Genomic DNA, 22,106 nt, shown 5'->3' with positions numbered 1-22,106 from the left:
ATCAATATATTTTTCTTGATCACCTGTCATCAGAACCCAAGTCAGAGAATGCAATGAAAGTGGGTACCCTGGGATGTGAACTGTGTGCAGGGACACGGCAGCTGGTCTGTGATCTGGTTCAGGTGGTCTTTGCCTCTTGTTTTACTTAAAGTAGCAATTAATCTATTGTGGGGTAAATTATTTGAGCATTTAATGTCAGTTAATGTAGAGTTGTAAGCTTGGAATATAATTAAAGCTAAACAGGTGGATTTCTAGACAAGCAAGTATTGTGAACAAAGTTGTGTGTTTCTGTTTGGCTTTTTAAATGGTATGACAGAGGTGACTGATAGAAACCAGATACATTGGGGAACTAGACCTAGATCTCTGGCCTCAAGTTCCATGAAATCTATGAAGTGAGTTGCTTTGGATTTTTAGTGATAAAAGGTGTTAAAGGTGTGCATGTGAGTTATTGCTGTTAGTTGTGTGAATACTCATATATGCTGCAGGTGCTCTGCTGAAAGACATGTTTTCCACCCATCTCCCTCACCTGCAAGGTACTGGGGCACACATCCTTTCTCCCTGATGCTAATTAAACTCCCGCACAACTGTACATCGCTGCAGATAACAGACAGGTGGCCTAGTTAAATGAAGCAGAAGACTTGAACTTTACAGGTCCTTTGAAAGCTGCACCTCAGTTGCTTCACCTTTCAAAACTGACAAGTTAGCTTAGGAACGCTGAAGCGCTCCAGCAGTTGCGTTTCTTTTTCCCAGAAGCTGTACGCACAGTACGCTTTAGGTACTGTACTGCCTGGGAAAGCTGAGGAGAGCTCTGTCTGTAGGTTGTTAGCTCACCTGTGAAACCTGTGTTCTTACTGATCTCTGCTATTGCAGCCTGAGCTCCTGGTAGGGCTCATCATCATGTGCTGGCTTCAGCTGTTCTATGTAAAAATTTGCTAAGTCAGGCCAGGCTTCAGATCTGCCCTGAAAGGACTGAGAAGGTCATAAATAGGAATAATAGTTGATAATTAGAAGGGATTGGGAAATGAAGCCAGGGAGCTTTCTCACAGCAGGTGAAAGGAACAGGCAGCAGAGCCTGGAGCACAGCAAGAGACAAAGAGACAGTCAGGCCCCAGGGCTGTGGTGGAGCCTGCCGTCCTTGCAGCCACAGGGCACTGGGTGCTCCCGTACACCCCAGTAAGCTCCTGGAGGTGGGGCAGGCTTATGTGCGATCACAGGCAAAGAATGTAAGTGCTGCCTGCCACAAGATTTTTGTATGGCACTGAGAAGACCCAGCCCAAACTCTGGAGATGCGATCTGCAAGTTCTTAAATGATGGCAGCATGCAATGATGCAGGACAGCGCTTCCGCAGCGGCCAAAGGCACACTTGCCTAGCAAGTGTGCGGTTTCGCTGATGTGTGCTGTCTGTTCACCAGCCTTTTTGAACTAGAATCAGATCTAGAATTTTCCCATGAAAGTCTTCTAAGCACTTTTTCTTGGGACTTTTTGTTAAACAGAATTACCATGCTTTCCATTTTTAGTAAATAGAACTCCTATGCTTCAGCACATGTATGTCTTCAGGGCAGGCTAGGACAAAGGAGCCTTTTTATTGGAAAGGTGCATAAACCAATTCTATGGAATACTCTTCCTGCCAAATGTTTTAGCGTCACAGCAGGACACATAGCAATCCAGGTCACATTCACAGCACAACCTGTCTGCTCTGCAATGTGTCTTATAAAACTGCATTAAATTGACGTGTTCTGCGTGCCATTCACAGAGACTTCTGATACTGGTTTTATTCTTCTGAAAACCAGCCTCAGTTATGACTCCTTCATTTTTCAGATTCCCCAGTCGGGCCCAGACAGACTTCCCCCACTGGATCCACCAGATGTTGGCCAGATTTACCCAGTCCCAGCTAATATCCGACCAGTTTTAAGCAAGTACAGAGTGGAGGTGAGCAAGTTAGAATATTTCCATTTCCAAATCTCAGCTCCTTTTATTCTGTTCCTGAACTGTGACAGTAAGTGTTGATGAGTTTAAAATCCTGATCAACAGGAATCACCTAAAAATAGCGTATGGATCCCAAATTACACGCGGTAAGCTCAGATCACATTGATTCTCTGTGGCTGGGCCTGCAAGGCAGTGCTTCCACCTGAGGCCAGGAAGGCTACATCTCAGTCCTGACCTGCTGGGAGGGAATGGCTCCAGTGGCAAAGTGTGGCTGGCAGACCTGCTCTCTGGGCCACCCAGGGAGGTGTTTCCATGAGATGGAGAAATTCCCCTTGCAGCTGACCTCACTGGAGGTGAAGTTCAGCATCAGCCACCTCCCAGGCTTTTTCTGATCCCAAACTTCAGTCAAGCAATGTCTCCTGCCTGCATACAAATGTTTGCACCTTCTCTACCCTCCTCTCTTGCACCATTTGGGTCTAAAGTCCCCTTATGTTAGAGAGCAGGGAAATGTGACATCTTTTCATATCAGCGTAATGCTTGGATGCTGCCCAGACTCACCACTCACTGTCACTCATCCTGCAGCCTTCACACCACCTGCCTATTTGCCCATTTTACTGTGCCAAGTCAGATCCTGCTTGCGTTACCTGGTGGCTCTTCCACAAAAATACTCCTTCAGGAGCCCAGAAGCAGTTCCAGCTTTGCCTTCAAAGATCAAGCAGTCGAGCTGCTGAAAAGGAGAGAACAGTTATTAGCCCTGCTATATCATTTACTTAAGCTGCTGTTTTCTGTACATAGGGAAGAGGTTTTGTTAGCAGTGTTACTTTTTTTACACCTGATATTGCAAGGTAGATAAGCCCATGAACTAATCTGCTGATGCTTAAATCCTTAAACTTAGGTGTTCCTCTAAGTTTTGTGCTCTGAAAGCCTTCCTCCTGCCCTTGCAGCATGATTGCTTTGTGCTGCTTGTACATTTTCTATTTCACACTGCTGTGACATTCATCCTAACTAACTGTAAGGCACTCAGCTTAGAAGCATCCCCGCTGCAGGCTTCTTGTTTGGACAGCTGAGCAAAGCAGCCACCCTTCCAGAGTGATTCAGATCTTAAATCATGTTTTGAAAGTGCATATCTGTCTCCTTTGGTTCTGGAGAGAGCACAGGATAAGTCTGCTTCTCAGTCTGATACCTCAGGCACCTTGAAATCAGGGAAATTGCATCCAGATCCAGACAGTTAAATTGCTGCAAGAACAGGTTTATAGTTGAAGTGCATGTGTGTAAAGGAAAATACGAACTCTGGAGGGCATCCAGCAAGGAAATAACACAAAATGAATGTAACACAACTGTATTCGTTAATATACTATAAACTGTATCTCACACTGGTAGAAAAGGCCACAGAGCCACAGAAGTGTTCCCCAACTCTAATCAGGAGCCTCCAGGAACAGAGCAGGATCTCACCAATCCCCACGCCCCTCCAGTGCCCCTTGCCAGTCCCGGACTCACATGGATCTCCAGTCCTGCCAGTGTTCAGTTGTCCACAAAGCCACCCATGCTCCCTTTTGGTTCCAGTCTTCATTTTAGGTTCATGAGACTCACGGCTTCTCTCACCAACTGTAATGTAACCATCTCTCGCAGCCCCAGTGCTCTCCTTCATGGCCCCCCATCGTGTGCTGTATAAAGTCCCATTTTTCCTGCAGACCTGTTTTACAGACCCTGTCTCCTTGTCCTCCAGACCAGGAGCATGGTCTTTTGAAGGAAAGCTGCTCAGAGACCTCCTGTCATCCTTTGCAGACCTGAGGGCTAGCTCAGCTGGCAAACCTCTGCTCGTATGGGATTTGTTCGCTCCTTCAACAGCTCTGACACTTTAAACAAACCAAGCCCCTGCTGTTCAGATGAGTAGTCCCCTGGCCTTGCTGAAAAGACAACTTTTTCAAATGTCACTATTATGTCTTGCTGTTGGCAATTACTCCTTTATAACTGTTCGATGTTATTGATTGTTTTAACTTCCACCGTTAACCCTGATGGATATTGAATATTGGATTTAAGTTGGTTTTTTTCCCAGTAGTCCTGCATACCCAAAGGAATACAAGGTGATGGGATCCCAGCAGTGGCTTCCCACAGACTGAGGGGTCTCTGCAGGCTGCTGATGTTTCTCTCTGCCCACGACAGGTCCTGTTCTGGGGTGTTCGAGAGCTGAAGAAAGTCCAGCTTCTCTCTGTAGATCGCCCCCAGGTTCTCATCGAATGTGCAGGGAAAGGAGTGAAATCCTCTGTCATCCAAAGCTACAAGAAAAATCCCAATTTCAGTGGCCTTGCAGACTGGTTTGAAGTGGTAGGTAGAGCATGCTGCTCCTTGCCTCTCTGTTCTCTTGTTAGGCAGGGTGTTAATTACTAATTTCCTTCCTTTCTTGTCAAATAATTTCCACTGTGTCTTGATTAAATACTAAGGGACATCAGTTCTCATGCAAAAACTACTGATTTGAAGATGCCTTAAAAGACTTCTGCTAAAACTATATGATAAAAGAAGGTGATGTTCCTCATGTTATGTCCCAAGTAGGCAAGGAAATATGCTGCAATCAGATTTTTACTGATAGGTTGGAACTTGTTGGCAGATAACAGGGATATTTTTCATCGTTTTTCCTCCTCCTTTCCCATTTTGCAGGGTAGTGCTGTTTCCTTTATTTGCTTTCAATTTTTTAAATTTTCCTTCATATATTACTGGGCCATTAAGAGGATTGATGATTTCTGGCTTGTGAGCTTTGGACTGTTTCATATTGTAACATTTGCTGTTATGGACTGTAAATCTAATCATTGCCTGTTGTCTGGGTTATAAAAGCTGGTACTTTCAGTGGACAAAGGTCAGCATTAGAAAAAAATAATCTATTCAATTTGCTCTATTTACTAACACCAAAAGAGAAGTTTATTTATAAGGCAAAAGGATATCAAAACACTAACCTGGATACTAAAATACAGTTGCTACAGTATATTTAGCTTCCACTGTATGTTACATGTCCAAAGAGCTGTTTTCCCTTTCATAGTTCATCCTATAAGACATGTAACCACCCAGTGTTCACATCTCATGGCTGGGCAAACTGAGGCAGATAAGGTTAACAGCCCTCAACAAAGCAGCAGTGGCATTAAGACTCAGAACTTCCAACACAGCATTCATTCCTTCTGAATGCTCCTGATTCTCCCAGTTTATTCTAACAAGAGATGCTCTTAAATGACAGCATGGGACTCAACTCTGTAGCACAGTCACACAGTCCACTCTCTGTTCTTAAGAGCAAGGCTTTCTCCAGACTTTGCAGAAAACCATGAACAGAACTATGTTGCCTATGCTGTATGCATTTTGCCTCTTGAGTATGTTAATAGCTGAGGAGAAGGGAGGGAAGAGTAAAAGCCTCACTACTGTGCAAGACAAATATTCTATATGTGTTCTGTATTCTGCAGCAATTCTCATGCTGCTATTTGTCCTCCACTAGGAGCTGCCTGAAAATGAACTTTTGCATCCACCACTAAGCATCTGTGTGGTCGACTGGAGAGCATTTGGGAGGAGTACTCTTGTTGGAACACATAACATCAATTGCCTTAAGCAATTCCTGTGTAAAACTCAACTGGGTCCTGAAGCTGCACCAAACAGACTAGACGTTGTAGAAACTGAGAGAGGTAAATGTCCAACCCTGACCCCAAATAGAAAGACAAAGTACCTACTCGGAGGCTTAACACTAGGCACACACTTCAAGGATATGCTTTATTGTGTTGAGTGTAGGGTCAAACCCTTAATGGTATGATCTTTTGATGATCACCAAATGTGATGATAGCATTTCTGGCTAAATCTTACCTAACTTGCAAAGTTTCAATTTCAGTTTCACCTGAGTCATTCCAGTCTGCTGAGTTACCCCAAGAAGAACCATTTTCAGCTGATTACATCTATGCTGAGGTGGAGCAGGGTAAATGTACAGTGGTAGAGCCAGACCCGTATCTCACAACACGTCCTGCTACTGAACCAGAGTACTCTGCCTCTGAACCAGGAAAAGAGAGAAAACGGAAGGTGGGTATAGCTGAAGCTGTCAGCTTACTTTCTGTTGCAGTCCTGCAGACTTCAACCCTTCTTTATAAAATGGTAATCTCTTACTTATCTCCCGATTAGAGATTCTGGGTACTGATGTTAACACCCATGCTATCTTGCTGGCCCTTGAGAGAGCTAGGTAGCAATGTGGCTTTGAGCCCATATAATTTCATTATTTCCATTAACAGATACTTCCTTTCTTTCCTTTTGTGCTAGACTGTCATCTCACGGGCAAGTACTACTGTAGTAATAGGATTTTTGCTTTTCCTGACCTTGAATGATCTACTTAATTGCAAAACTCCCACTGTGAATGACTGTTTCTGTGTCCATAGCACTTAGTCAGGGATGACAGCCTCCCTTGTGTTAGATGCTGTACAAATGCGGAGCAGAAAGTCTGTTTCCAAAAGATCTTGCAGTCAAAATATAAAACGGGTGTTAATCTATGGGTAGAGGAAAGGAAAGTATATGAAAACAGGCAGTTCAGATCAGCATGGGGTTTACAGTACAGTATACGCTTTAGATTGTACACATTTTTTATTCAGATGCACATGCTCCGCCTTGCTCTGTAGTTTCTCCCATCACAATCACTCTTTTATTAACAACAATAAACGCAGAGGATGCAGGACTGAGTTCCATTTCAGAAGCTGTTTCTGCCGCTACATAAAGCATGCTTCTTTATTTGATGTTTCAGTGGTCAGATGCTTCCAGCATCCTTCATGATTAGAAGGTCAAAGAAACTGCAGGGATGTCTGGTTCTCCAGATGTACACACCAGTCAGTCTGCATCTTTCATCTGGTATAGAAAAATTTTAAAGTATGACAGAAAAGTATAGTAAGAAAAAAGTCCTATAGGGAACCCCGTAAATTAACCATTTTTGTTATATTATTATTCCCACTTATATATCATTCCCAATTATCTATCTTTGCTCCAGCTTCCCCAGCCAAGTTGACAACTTTCTGTAAGGGTGTAGGATGAAATGAAGTCAGTAAGATTTGCCACATGAGCAGGTGATCTTCAGATTCAGATTTTAGCTTTTTGTAAGAAGAGAACAGCTGAACTGCAGCAACCATTGGGACTCTTTCTTCTTCCAAAAGGCAATAAAGTAACGATGGGAGTTCTTAAAATACTTGCAGACTTTAGTGGGAGAAGCCAATCTGTATCTGAATGTTTCCATCCCTTAAAACATCATTACCTATTTCTCTGTGTAGATTTTCCTGCTGTATGGGTTGCTCCTGTGACAATATTTCAAATGCTCAAAGTTTTGGCATTGTCGGTAGGTAATAGAGATAGCTTTAATAATATGTTTGTGATGTTTGTGATGAAGTGTCTTGGATTAAAAGATGGAGACACTAATTCATATTGCATTTATTTAGCTTTTGGAGGTTGATAATTTCTTCATATAGGTTTGTTCATGCTTGACCTCATGAGTCAGGTGATTAGTTTTAATCAGTTCTAGTGTTCAACAGTATTTCCCCCGTTCTTCGGTAGGATATGAAAAAATCTATCCGACGGTCAACAAAGAGGAAAAAAAGAACAATTGCAGATGAATCAGCTGAAAATGTTATTGACTGGTGGTCCAAATACTATGCTTCTGTGCTCAAAATGCAAAAGGTAAGTCACTCAGCATGCCTAAAACTCTCATGGATGAGCAATGTTGTAAAAGTAGATTTACTGCTGAATGATTCCTCTTCGGTATTACCTTCATAATGAGGAGTTTGTCCATCATCTTTTTCTTTTGAAAGGCAAAAGGAATTTTTTCCAGTGAGGGAAAACCTGAAGACAGTAAGTAAATTGTTTGCATTTTTCTATTTACTTGTCCTACTAATACTTTGCTTCTCTACTATTTTACTGTCAACAATTACTGTCTGGTAATGGAGTACTGGTGGTATACCAGATTCTTTCCTCTACAGGCCAGACAGTGAGTAGGTTAAAACTTCATAGGCAGTGTTGGTTAACATGAGGTTTCTGTCTTTCAAGTCTCATGTGCAGAGATTTGGAAAGTCAAAGTCCCAAATGATAGAAGGTGGAGATTAGGATAATCTTAGGTTGCGGTTGTAACAGGTTCAGAAAAAGCAGCTTCTCTCCATCTTGAATTCAATTCAGCATCAATGATGTAGGAACAGCTTCTGTTAGGCGACTTCATAGTCATGTGTGTTACTTCCATAGCTGAAAAGCTTTGTGTCTAGCTCAGGTTCTAGCGGAATTTTTTTGCACAAGAACTCAAAAAAGTTGGCCAGAAATAGGCTTTTTGTGTGTGTATGTATATTTGTCTCCATACATGTATACTCCATGGCTTAGCAGGTCCTCCCACAATCAAACAGAGCTGTAGAAAAAAATTTTTTAGACAAATGTGACTGCTTGAGCAGGCAGGGAAAGAAAACAAATGTTTACTGCTCCTAACAGTAGCTGGTATTCAGAATTAAGCTATAACATCTTCCCATGTCAGAGCTGACTGCATTCACCAGTGTTTGAGGTGATTTCTATTTTAAAGGAGGTGTTGAGATTGCTCTGGATGGAAGACACGACCTACATGTCAGATGGTATAATTCTGGGAATAGCAGCTGACAGTGGTTTAGTGATCATCAGGGCTGTTGAGAGATAAGGCAGAGATCAGTTTCTGACTGAAACTCACTTGTTACAGGGTGGAAATAGATAGAAAACATTCTACAAAGGTGTGATGTTCACTTACAATTAGAAATTTACTTGCCATTGTGACATCCATCCACATGCTATTCAGGCAGCTGTGGCATGTTGTTTTGGACCACTGACTTCAGATCTCATAAATTCTCTTCTGATAATTTTTGTCACATATTTTCACTTATGATAATCATTGTACAGATGAGACAGAACTGATATAATATATACATATACGTATATTTCTAAACAGTGGTATCAAACATACATGAACTACTCAAAAAATGAAAGTAAAGTGAACTAAAAATCCAGATTTCAATCTACGAACTCAGCCATCTCAGTGCCATATTTGAGAGCTCACCCTCTTTTTGTTGGGAAGTCCCCTCTTGGTGTTTGGAGTCTGGCTTGAGGCTGGTCATACCACCTCCCATTTCTCATACTTGTAGGTTATCACAAGGTGAGATACACTATTTTGTGATGCCTTTGAGCAGAGAAGGACTTGGATCAGTCAGCCTAAATAGCAGCTTCCAGTTTTAAATAAGCCTTAAATTTTATGTGAAAGCTGTTAAGATCTGTTAGTTTTATCTGGGAGGAGGAAGGAAAAGGGTGTTCTGTGAGATGGCCAGCAGGGAAGGAGTGATGCTGGACACCATCACACTCTGTCAGCCAAGCTCATCATGAAGACTGTTAGCCACAGAGATGATCAAATGCCACCTCTCTGCCTGGGAGGAGCAGCGGGAAAATAGAGGACCCCATGCTTCACAGCAGAAGAATGAATGGAGAAGGAACATTTCAAATGTATTTTGCATCCTTATCTGAAGCATTTGGTGTGCTTTGCTCACTAAAACCTACATGATGTCATGAAATCTCTGCAGATAAGCAGTCTTCGGACCACATTGCATTGATCATAGAAGAGGAGCCAGAAAAAAAGAAGGATAAGACATTGAAAAGGAAACAGAAAGAAACTCCAAACCTAGCAACACTGCAGGTAAGTGAAAAGTAAGGCTCTGAGGTAAGGTTGTTATTCACTGTCTCCCCAAAGCTTGCCATTAGCAGGTGAGTTTAGTAAACCTTCCATACATTTATTTCATACACCTTAAAGGAATAAACCAACCAAAATGATAGTGATAATGCACATCAGCACATGGGCCCCAGAGGAAACCAGGGCCTCATAGGGCAGGTGGCCTTAGACTGTCAGTTTATCAGTATAGACACACCTAGAGAGACTTTAGTGAAAATTCTGTTTTGTTGTTTGCCTGTAAAACACCGAATTTGGAAATACCCAATTTCATGTTGGAAATAATACAGCCTATTAAGAATGAATTAAAAATGAGTAATGAAAGCATTGCTGTAATCACTAGTGCATCATCCCTGATGGGGAAGTAATATTCATCTTGCATTAGATTTGGTTGGGTAACGATAGAAGGAATTCAAAGAAACTATATAGGTCATGCAAAATGACTGGAGAGATGAAGAGGTTTGAAAAGATTAGAACTGCTTGGATTAGATTCTAGCTGAATAAAGGAGAATTCGAAACCGCTGCTTCCATTTTTTAAGAGGTAGCACTAGTCTAGGCCCTTCTATTTCACACTGAATAACTCTTAACAAATTACAGGGGGAGAGTGCTGAAAAAACCCCATCCTTTTAAAAAGGATTTGCTGTTTTTACATACCCTACAGCTCTGTCTCCACAGGACTTTATTGTATTGTCTACTTCACTCTCACATCCTGACATATTAACATACCAGAATGGGTCAGCACATCAAAGGCACATTGCAGAGAGAAAACAGAAGCAAAAAGCAGCGCATCCACATTTTTTCACCCACACCAGTGCTTAGAAATGTTCATTCAGGCCCTTCTAGAGCCGCTTCTACTGGCTGCATTAATGTGTTATTCCAGTAGTTGGGAAGGACACCGGTTAAGGACAAACCTGCTCCTGTTTTAAGTGGGGAATTAACTCCCCCCCCCCCCCCCCCCCCCCCACCCTCCCCCAAGGAATTTTGCAAAACCTTGGTTTTATTAAAATCTGTATTTTGAGTCAAAATGGATTTCTAGTCATCCTGTAATAAAAAAAAGTTGCTATAAATATATTACCTGCACCACAAAAAATAAGCATTCTCCTGTTTTCAAAGATTTATGAAGGAGACTTGGAGAGTGAATTTAATAACTTTGAGGACTGGGTGAAAACTTTCCAGCTTTTAAGAGGAAAATCTAATGACGAAGCTCATGCTGACTCTGGAGACAGAATAATAGGAAAATTTAAGGTGAGCTTAACGTTGAATAAATGGGTAATAATTTAGAGACTTTATGTTTTCATGCATATTTCAGGTATACCAAAGATGAAAGTAAAAGAAATTGACAGTCTGTTGTAAATAAAATTATCTCTTTTATGGGATCTAGAGTCATATTTTTCCGTTCCCTTTACCTGATAGATGAAAGCAGCATCCACCACCGGGTGTTAGCTCTTATTTTGAAACAAGGTATTACAAAAAAGTTTTAAATCACAGAAGGAAAATAAGAGATGTGTTATATAATCCACGTTCCACTAATGCAACTTGATTACTGCACTGTCAGTTACAGCACCTTATATTTAATTTTCAGTAATTTAAATGAAGCTTACAGTGCTCCAGTTAGAAAAAACTGCACAGCCTGATCCAGGGCACCATTAGGCAATTTGAAAACACAGCTCAAAGTGTGAGTAATATTAGTAGGAATCCAAGCACTTTGTAGTTCAGAGGAACTGATTAAACTCAGTGATACTGCAATCAGTTTGCAATGCAGACTTCAGCTCAAATTACTTGCTAGTTGCTTTCAGGCAGTATGAGCTACTCAGCAGAGTGAGTCAATATTGATTTATATGAATTGTATGGTGGCTGCAAAAATACAGTTGGATTCCAGTCACACTGTTGTGAAACTAACCCAATGGAATTCTCAGTTTGCAAATATACAGTTAAGGGCAAAATATTAATTTTAGAATATTAATACTAAGAAAACTAGATTTAGAACACCTGCAGGTGTTTTTCCTTTAAATAATAGAGAGTTAAGGGAATAAAAGTACTTCTTGCAGTCATCTAGATGTGATGATAGTACCACGTTATAAATTAAAGACATTTTGAAAGATTAAATTTAGTGCACTGAAGCCTATGTTCCCTTTGAGTGGTACCTCAAAATGTGTTGTGTATATGTATGTACTGCAGCGCAGGCTGCATGAATGAGGTTTTGTTTGCATTCGGAGGATTGTTTTTTGTATCGCACTTCATCTGTTTTCGAGGGAGATAAAAGGCATTGTATTACCAGGGCTCTTTCTGCATATACCCAAGTCCTGAGGATGGCAGCTTGTTGGATGGAGGGCAGCCCCGCATTCTGCAAGGAATACCACCAAACCACTCGGTCAAAGTCCTCATCAGGGTTTATATTGTGGCAGTAAGTAGGCAGATGTTCTTTTAACCTTGAAATAACTTGGATGTTTCTTTTCAACTCAGTTTACCTCCAGTATCTTTGCAGTGAAGCTTGTGAAAATCCTTATCCATGTGGTAGAAATTTTTTGGTCGTATTTCAGACGACGTTTCATGTTGTAGAAATGGGTGTTCAGAGTAGAAAAATTGTTACATATTCCTCACGATAAATCACAAGATCGGAGAATCACACTACTTGTTCAAACTGAAAGCGCTAGAGACATAGCTAACGTAGTATGGACAACCGGTTCCAGCTACATTATGCAAATGTATCCAGTTTTAATCAGTAGAGTTGTTTCAAAATTGCACACATTCAAACAAAACCTCAGTAAAGGGGAAATGGGAGCATATTTTTGAGGGCTATGAACTGCATACAATCAAAGTGGTAGATGTGAATAAGTTATGGGATGGAGAAAGAGGTGGAAATACAGAGGACAAGATGATGAGAGAGTGCAATGTGAGAAGTAAAAGGGGTAGAAGGAGCTGGTATTTCAGAGAAACAAGAGTTGCAGGTGGTGTAAGAAGGAAAGAATGGCAAATAAAGCAGAAGAGAAGACTAGGAAGAAGAATAGGAAGAGATTGCTTTGTTTCCTGAATATAAAGACTTCCAAGCTATCTCATAAATACAGTCTGAAAAGTTCTTTTACACTGTTCAGTGATCTGGACCAGTATTTTTGGGAAACCTTTCCTGAATCCTACATGCACTTGTGCAGCCATCTTCTTCCTCAGTGTTGCCTCTCCCACTCACCTTTTTTTCTATCTTAGTGGTGGGACAGCATTTAAACCTTCCACCTTTGCGAACTCTTTTCTCCAGATCATCTTTCCCCAGTACCCTGCAAAGCTAAATGCCCAATTTTATATTACATGAGGCAAGCAAAGCCCCTGCATTTGCAGGACACCCAGGACTGGGCAGGAAACCCACGGTCCTATGTCGTGACCATGCTGTTTTTAAGCACGCTTCGTGAGGACACAGTCTTTCTTTCTAACAGGCGTTCAACCTCAGCCCAGCTGATCCAGATGGCAAGTCAGATCCCTACATTGTGCTGAGACTGGGCAATACAGAAATAAAAGACAGGGAAAATTACATCCCCAAGCAGCTAAATCCAGTATTTGGAAGGTCAGTGGTGGCTTATTTTCTTATTCAGGGGTGGTTTCTGCTTTATCACTTGCCACAACTATTGCTGTTACTATTCCAAAGTGTTTGTTATATGCTGATTCCTGCCTGTTTGGATGTTTTGCAATTCTGCTGGTTAAAATGTTGAAAATTGGTGTCACCTTGTATGATTATAAATTATTTCATTTTCATACCAGTCAAAAAACATCGCAGAATACAATTTGTGAGAAGTTTTGCAAAATGATGCATGAGAGGAAACGAGGCAACAAATGATCTTGTCCGTGCAAATTAATGTAATTTTTAAGTTTAAAGTGAAAAAAGTATTAGCATAGTAAAGTGTGATTTCACAACCTTTGTTGCTATTTCAGGTTGACTAGAGGGCCAAATAAATCTCCTGATTTTAGGACTAGGACAAAAACCCCTAGTTTTCTGAACCCACACAGCCTTCTGAATGGGGGAGCCAGGGGCAAGCTGTCAGTAAACATCAACTTTGTATTATAAATGTTTTATATGTATTTATATTGTTAATTCTAATAGCTGTGATTTTTTTTTTGCCAGTAAGTTTCCACATTTTAGGAAGGTCGAAAATGTTCTTATGTAAGAACATTAAGACAGAGAAACTATACTATGTTGGACAGAAAGCCCCCTAGGCCAGGGTCCTGTCTGCAAAAACAGAGATTTAAAGAAAAAAGTATAAGGGGAAAAGACAAGAACAGAGCGGTCCCTCCATAGCACGCCATCTCAGTTATTATGATTTAAACTCTTCCTTAGTAGAAGTTCCAAATGAATGATCATTATGATAAACTGTAAAGTACAGCCATCATAGATGCATATAGATGGAATGGAAAATTGCCACTGTGTTTATTTTAGACAAGGTTAGGAATGGGCTGTTCATTTGGATGGTCCTTGATGCTGCTGCCAGTGGCTGGGGTGGCTGGACCAGCAAATCCTTCACAGCAGTAGCATCACTCATAGTAACCACCTCTCATCATCCTGGAAGCCCTGGTCAGCATGGCACCACCAACTTCTAGCAATAAAAGACCATTGCCAAACCCCTCTGTCCTCCAGAGACTGCTTTGCTGTTGCTACAAAATTTACTTTGGCCACTTTGAGAAAAAGGACAAAATTTGTTTTTCAGGAGACAAAGCTCAGTTTTACCTGTGCTTTGGAGAAATCTGGAGGCAGTGTTGTGCTGATGAGGATGTCCTGTCTTCCACCAATTTGTTAAATCCCTTTTAAAATCACTTTTATATTTTTGGCTTCCCTAAACATCTCAACGACAATGATTCCTATCCCTGACAAATGCACTCAGTGAAAAGGGAGTTCTGATCTTTGCTTCTTTGAAACTTGTTTAAAACTGTTGCCTGATCATTTTGTTGGGTGCCCCCAGATTCCTATATTCAATATTTAACCTGGAGCCTTTGAAAGAAAACAGCCAAGACTCAGATGTCCCTTTTGGGGCTTCTGAAAAGCATGTGAGAACTCTTACATAGAGCTTCATTAGCCTTGTAATTTCCATGCTTCCATCTCTATTGGATTCAGGATAAACCATTGCAGCTGACCAGCTCTGTCCCATTGCTCTGTCTGCTGTAGGTGGGAAGGATCTTAGAACTGTACAGGGGATGGTACGGAAGCAAGGGAAAGAAAAAAATTTTTGCCCTGTGTGTTTCCAGTGTGTTCAGGTATTTCATTGAAACAAAAAACACTACCAAACACTCATGCATACGCACGCGCACACACACACACTGTCTCTTATTAGAAGAGACACTGTCCACATGTTGTTTGCACAGTATTTGTTAACTCAGTCTTTTGGGCTTCCAAACTGATTTGACTGCATGTAGGTCTCAATTTTTGCTGTAGATCATTTGAAATACAAGCTACATTCCCCAAGGATTCCTTGCTCACAGTCCTGATCTACGACCATGACTTCGTGGGAACAGATGATCTCATTGGAGAGACTAAAATTGATTTGGAAAATCGTTTCTACAGCAGGCATCGAGCTACCTGTGGGCTACAAAGTCAATATGAAATGTAAGTACCTCTTCAGACAGCAGCAGAGCACACAGTGAGTTACTTGACTTGAAGGAGAAATTCCGGATGTAGCTAAATATTGTGCTTTCTCCAGCACAAAAGTGCACAGGAGGCATTTTAATTAAAATTCACCAAAGAACTTAGCAGTGGCTTTGGGTAGCTGCCAGGCTCAGTAGGAAGCGGATATTTTAAAATTAACAACACTCTTTGTTCACCAAGTATTTTAGATGGTAACCAGCCTATGTTTAATATACCTGCTTGATAAACTGCCTTTGGACAGGCATAAAGGGCAAATGGGAAAAAAATCTGTCAGAAGTAATGACAGGGCTCTGCTCTCCACTATTCATCTGCAACTGGAGTTGTTGCAGCAAAACTGGTGGGACTGGCGTGGCACTGAGGGGAGCAGGAGCAGAGTGGGACTGCTGTCCTGGCCGCTGCAACGGTGGTGAGTCACAGGGCGGTGGTGCTGAGCTCCTGGTCCCTGTCATACAGCTGCAGCCTCAAGGACGTTGTGCACAAAGATTAATTAGTGCAGAGAAAGTCAAATTAAAATAACTCCATTGCCCTGGGGTGGGGCACTAATGTGGGAGATGTGGGCTTGGAGCTCTTCTCCTGTGGTTGTTCCTCTATCTACAAACAAAGAGTGGGCAACATGGAAAAGCAATCCAGGAGCGCAGAGCAAACCCCAGGACTTCCCTTGCCAGCTCAGTCTCCAGTGTGAGGTATTTCTTTATGTGCTTGTTCCAGGTCCGAGATAATCTCAGCTTCTCCTCCGCATGTGGGAGCCGCAGAACGCTTCTCATTAAATGGAGGTAGAACATATAGACATGAATCCTTTAGGTAGAACAGGGAATGAGCTCTGGTCCTTGAATGAGCTCCGGTCCTTTTCCTCTTGGGGAGCATGCCAACGTCTGGGCTACTTTACCTAAGCTGTGGGTGAGGCTGCTTCAACTTTTCCTGTTTTTTAAGAGAGAAGAGTGTTTGGCCCCAGGACCTGAGGAGACAGAAGGGGTGTCTCAAGTAGGACGTAGCACTGGACAATTCAGAGCAGTTTGCCTGAGCAGATGTTAGGGCCACTGACCGCAAAGTGAGTCTCTGCACGGGAAGTCCTGATTTGCAAGTGGACTTTGCTGAAGGAAAATCTCACCCATTTCTCTTTGCTCCTTGTTCCCTCCTTACAGAGAAGGGTACAATGCATGGCGAGATGCAACCAAGCCAAGTGAGATCCTCACTAAGCTGTGTAAGGACTACAGAATAAATGGACCCTTCATGCGGCCAGGGGAGATACAAGTAGGAATGAAAGTCTTCAAGGGACAGACAATCTTCACAGAAGATGACAATGGTAATGAAGCAGTTCATCGTTCTTCAACTGCATTGTAGAAGTACCGAGAGCCTGCCCAAGCTGTAGCTGGGGCCCTGTTGTGCTATGTGCTCTGAAGTCAGATTACTGGAACCTGCCTCTGCTTTGAAATACTGTGGTGATGAAAGCTGTGTCTACATTAGCTATTGCCATGGCTTATTTTCAGAGAATCTGTAGGGTGAGAGAGTTATTGCTGATCACCTGACATCCCCATGGTAGGCATTGGGGGATACTTTGGACTAGCTCCTGCCTGATCCCAAGGATGGGATGCCCAGGATTGGTTGGAGTTCAGGTGACCCTCTTGGAACATGTCTTCTGGCTTTGTTTCATCTGAAAGAAGTCCACGTGCATGCTCTGAGATCCTTCCACACAGCAAGTCAAAGCATGGGAAGTCAGGGAGAGTCTTCAAAAATGCATTCCCTGTCTAAACTAAAACACTAGTGTAGGCAGGCCCAAGAAGTGAGAAGAAGAGGGAAGGGAAATACAGATGTGAAGTGAGTTACTCAGGGTCAGACTAAGTCTCTGACCAGTTAAGTTCTAGGCCAATTATCTGCCAGTCCTACCTTACCTACTTTGCTTTCCTCTCTGTTTTTTTCCTCCTCTTGATTATTATCACTCTGACTGGTCTTCTGAAGCACTGACACAGTGCTATGGAAAGCTGGGTATCTGTGGGGTCCATGAATCCAGGGTGTAGGACAGAACTTGCTTTCAGAGCTCCCAGATTAAAAAGAAGTCAAAGCTACCAGGAAGTTGAGTATCCGTATCACTTAAGTGTGGAGTGGGACAGAGCCATCAATGAAAGATGTCTCTGCACATAGCAGGGAGTTTGGACAAGATGACCTTTGAAGGTCCCTTCCAACCCAAGCCATTCTATGATTCAGTTTTATACCCAGGGTAAGGAAAAAGGATGGAGACTTTCAAGGGGGAACAAAAGGAGCTGGTCTTGGAGACAGTAGTGGACAATGTGGCAGTGTAGGGAAACCTCTACTCCCTTATCTGTCCTTTAGCTGGCTAAAATCAGATGAAATACATCACATCTCAAACACACGTTGGTGCACAAAAGGGAACCAGGACTCATAACCACAGGGTCATCCTTCCTCACTCTTTAAGCCATTGTGAAGGGTTTAATATCTACTATTTAAATCACAAACAAACATTTTTGTGAACTATCAGCAACTCAGAGATAGCAACACCCCTAGGAAAAGTGATATCAGTTTGCTGACACAAAGAAGCCAACTTCTCACTTGGGTACTTCTAATCTAGGAGATACCCCTCTTCAGAAGTCTGGGTTCCTTTTGTGTTGAGCCCACAAAAAATGAGAAGAAAGAGAAGCTCAAGAGATCAAAAGCCTGTCTCTGCTTTCCAATATCCACCCTACTTTCAGTATTGGCACTGATCCTTCCTTGAGGTGCTATCTCTGGCGTCTCCCTTCCTCCAGTGGCCAAGCTAAAATGGTCAAGAGGTGACATGTTGTTGCCCATGAACTTCAACCCTTTTCCTTTGAGGTGTGATTCAGTTGTCCAGGAGGGTCTTCACTGCTGCCATCATGAGGCAAAATAAGGCCCATTATGTAATTACTAATGCCTATTTTCTGTCAGCTTTGTCAGAATCAAGTCTCCTTGTCTTTCATGAGCTGTAAAAAAGCCTCATATTTGCAATTTTCTGTGGAAAGGTTAGTTCACAGTCTTCTTTCTTGCTGTTAGAAACTACTGCTGTAATAGCAAAATTACTTGCTGTGTGTTGCAGATAAAATGCTGCCTAAGTGCTAATCTCCTAGTTACCATGGTGTGTACCTTTATTTACAAGAACTAAATGCATTTCAAGACCTTTTCTTTACTTAGCTGGGATTCATAAAACCTTCCTTTTAGCTCAAGAAAATTTTTAATGACCAACTTGAATAATTAATGGAATGTGTTACCAAGGGGTCCAACATTGTAACTCAATTCTCTCTGTTCTTTTTGTTTGACTTTTTTTGTGTGCAGAGGAGCCAGTTGAATCGTATGAACATCTCTCCTTAAAGGTTTTACATGCTTGGGAAGAAATCCCTGGAGCTGGATACAAACTGGTACCAGAGCACATTGAGACTCGGCCTCTCTACCACAAGGATAAGCCAGGCATGGAACAGGTAGAGCAGCTCAGAGGTGGTGGTGATGGACCACCTTCTGATAGTTGCTTCTGGTAGACCCAGGAGCAGTTTTTCTTTCCTCCAGTTATTGTGGTTTCTATTTGCACCTGCAAACTTACAGAGCATCCGAGTGTTGTACCATAGATGAGACTTTGTACCGTATCAACCTGGAAGTTGTCACACATGTATGTACGGCCAGTTACCCAAATACACAGTAATCACAAAAGGTGTAACTGCACATTTTCATACTTTCAAATGCTTTACTGCATTAAGTTAACCCAAACTCTGCTTGTGTTTAGACTTTAGTTCTTGGGAGTTGCTCTTTGTGCGAGAGAGCAAATGGAAACATATTGAGCTCTGCCTAGGGGCGCGTGAAGAACGCATTGAAAGTTTATGGGTGAGGATTAAGGGGCAGGCTAATGTGGGTGACACTGTTGTGAGTGTTTACTACAGGCCACATGATCAGGAAGAGGAAGTTGATGAGGCCCTCTACAGACAGCTGGAAGTACCCTTATGATCATAGGCTTTGGTCCTCATGGGGGACTTATACCAGTCTGATACCTTCTGGAAAGACAGCTAGGACCACACAGTCCAGGAGGTTCCTCAGAGTATTGCTGATAACTTTTTGACACAGGTGGTGGAGGAGCCAATGAGGCAAGGTGTGCTGCCTGACCTTGTACTCACAAACAGAGAAGGACTGGTTGGGGATATGAAAGCTGGGGGTATCCTTGTCTGCAGTCACCATGAGATAGTGGAGTTCAGGGTCCTGTATGGAGGAAGCAAGGCAACAAGTAGGATTGCAGCCCTGGACAGGTGGTTCTGTCTAAAAATGAGGACAAACTTCTTTACCTTGGGGGTGACAGAGCACTGGCACAGGCTGCCCAGAGAGGCTGTGGGGTCTCCTTCTCTGGAGACGTTCAAAACCCACCTGGACATGATCCTGTTCAACCTGCTCTAGGTGAACCTGCCTTAGCAAGGAGTTGGACTAGATGGTCTCCAGAGGTCCCTTCCAACCCGAACCATTCTGTCATTCTGTGAATCTTTTTTTCCCCATTCATAAGATACTATTTTAATATGAATTTTACCTTAAAGTTGCCAATGTTTGAGCTCAATTCCAACTTCATCAAATCCCTGAGAGACTGATAGAATACATGTATGAAAAAAATACATTGTATAGTAACCTTATAGATTAAATCATCGTTACAGGATAGTGAGCTGGTTGGTGTTTATAGAGGAAGTGGTGGTTTTGGACATCAGGACTACAGTTAAAGGCTTTTAAAGTCTCTCTAAAAGAGGGTTACAGAGATGTTTCTCTCTTTGTTTTCAAGGGGCGTGTACAGATGTGGGTCGACATGTTTCCTAAAGACATGCCTCTGCCAGGACCCCCAGTGGACATTTCACCAAGAAAGCCCAAAGGGTAATACTATGTGCTTTCCTCCCAGCCTAATGACATAAGTCTTCAAAGACTGAGTCTTCCTTAAATGTCTGGAAAGAACTATAAAAGAACTATCACAACAAACTTCTGTGATCCTGAGAAAAGTTTTCGTAGCTTCACGTGACTTCAAGGCAAATGAGAGCATGTAGTTTTGTCTCCTCCATGGAACTACTCGAAGAACATTTGGGATATCACACACCTCTTTGTAAAAGATCCCCTTTTCATACAGAGATTGCAGCTAGCTAGAAGGAAGAGTCCTTTAATAATTCTGATGCTATCATCCACTTGTTGAGCTGAAAGAAGTAATTCCAGTTTCACTACCTCTTTCAGCTAGATAACTTATTTGACCCTGGATGAGATCTTCAGTCTGATGCAGTAGTATTACATCTATTGGATCCCAGCACTTCATTCAAAGATAAGATCAAGAAACACATAAAGCAGCAACATACAGAAGAGATATGTTTGGAATAACCTGTCAGATTTCACACAGATACTTATGATGCTTTATATGCAATGCTACACATAGTTCTTCAAGCTGAGTGAATGTTTGTAAATGAAACACAAAAACTACAACAGAGTTCTCAGCCCATCCTGTGTCAGCTTTATTCCAATATTTTAGGAAGGTCTTTCCTGATAATTTTATGTCTGAAGCAGCACCAGGTACTATTAAAGTATTATTTATGTTTGAACAAGAAACAACGTAATAAAAACTTGTTTCTTTTCCTTTCACAAAAGCCAAGATATGACAAAAGTAAGTCTATGTAACTACTTTCTTCAAACCAGAACTTTCTGTAAAGACCCTTAACAACAAGCATTTTCCAGTTCAAAAAGCTTTAGAACTAATCATACCCACAAACCCAAATTGTCACTGCCATTTTTGTAGTCTACACAAGCAGGGGAAAATATTGTCAAACAGTTAATTTTGAGAAAGAAAGTAAGCATGCAAACATGAGTTACACATTTTGCTGAGAAAAGCATATTTGCTGCAGCAAAACAGGCTCCAGGCTCCACAAGACTTCAGACACTTTGTGAAAACATTTCTTGTTGACAATCTTCAACTGAACAAGACTCTGACGGAGCACTGCAGATGAAAGTTTCTTTGGTTAGTGCAGAGGCTTGATTTTCATGGTTGACACCTCCTTAAGAGCTCCATTACCTAGGGTATCTGGTAACTTCTAGGGCAAACTGCTTCACATCTGAGGCTGAGGCTATTTCCAAGACAACATGTCACACCAGAAAAATCGTATGTTGGTTTTCTCAAACATAGGGTTTTTTTATTTTATTTTGCAGACCATACAATGACTCAAGGCATACCTAAATTTTTGAGTATCATTTTTTTTATCTCACCTGCAACATCTGTATTTCACTTTGTATTTCTAGAGCTTTGGATGGCCACCATAAATGTCTGTATATAGGGAGTGGAAAGGATGGGAAAACATTAATTCCTTTTACTGTTGCTTCTAAAGATGATTGTGCTTGCTTACATGAAAATATCTCTAAACAGTGCCTTTTAATGCACTGCATTGCACCAAAAATAATGGTCTTAGGCATTTCTTCAGAAAAGCACCTCTGAGGGAACTCTGGTTTTTATTGGCAAACTGCTGGCTGTTTTGGAGACTGATTCGATGATGTTGTTCAGATCAGCTTTGCTTTATTTCACTTCAGCACTTTTGTGAAAAGAAATGAAAAGGAACAGGCACACAAAAAGCAAGGAATTTTCCATCCCTCCAAAGCTGGCAGTGACTCCGCTGTCATTCAGCATATTCCAAGAGTTGAGAGGAGCCACTATCCCCACTCTATCTCTAGACTTTTTTAAACAGAAGAGGCCTGAGGCTCTTTTTTAAAAAGTTTTGCACAGATACAACATTTCTCACTTTATAAAACCATGATTTGATAGAAGTTTACATTAGTGTCTGACCAGAGCTTAAGTATATGCAGTCATACTTTCTTCTCTTTTCTTTTCCA

General features: G+C 41.8%; 1 protein-coding gene across 1 annotated transcript in view; it reads left to right on the top strand.

The window, feature by feature from the left end:
- The window catches only part of FER1L6 (fer-1 like family member 6), a 108,869-nt gene that overhangs the window by 75,686 nt on the left and 11,077 nt on the right, over positions 1–22,106 (top strand). Inside the window, exons 23-36 of the mRNA XM_080381750.1 lie at positions 1,819–1,929; positions 4,090–4,251; positions 5,402–5,585; positions 5,786–5,970; positions 7,477–7,599; positions 7,731–7,770; positions 9,498–9,610; positions 10,754–10,885; positions 11,919–12,044; positions 13,066–13,193; positions 15,051–15,221; positions 16,403–16,563; positions 18,564–18,706; positions 20,035–20,123. Coding sequence (XP_080237876.1) covers positions 1,819–1,929; positions 4,090–4,251; positions 5,402–5,585; positions 5,786–5,970; positions 7,477–7,599; positions 7,731–7,770; positions 9,498–9,610; positions 10,754–10,885; positions 11,919–12,044; positions 13,066–13,193; positions 15,051–15,221; positions 16,403–16,563; positions 18,564–18,706; positions 20,035–20,123 — 1,868 coding nt within the window. The remainder of the gene's footprint in view (positions 1–1,818; positions 1,930–4,089; positions 4,252–5,401; positions 5,586–5,785; positions 5,971–7,476; positions 7,600–7,730; positions 7,771–9,497; positions 9,611–10,753; positions 10,886–11,918; positions 12,045–13,065; positions 13,194–15,050; positions 15,222–16,402; positions 16,564–18,563; positions 18,707–20,034; positions 20,124–22,106) is intronic.

This window comes from Falco punctatus (genome assembly GCF_963210335.1).
Source record: "Falco punctatus genome assembly, chromosome: 3".
NCBI classification, from domain to species: domain Eukaryota; kingdom Metazoa; phylum Chordata; class Aves; order Falconiformes; family Falconidae; genus Falco; species Falco punctatus.
Note: the sequence above shows the minus strand (reverse complement) of the source record. Positions and strands in the feature narration are given on the sequence as shown.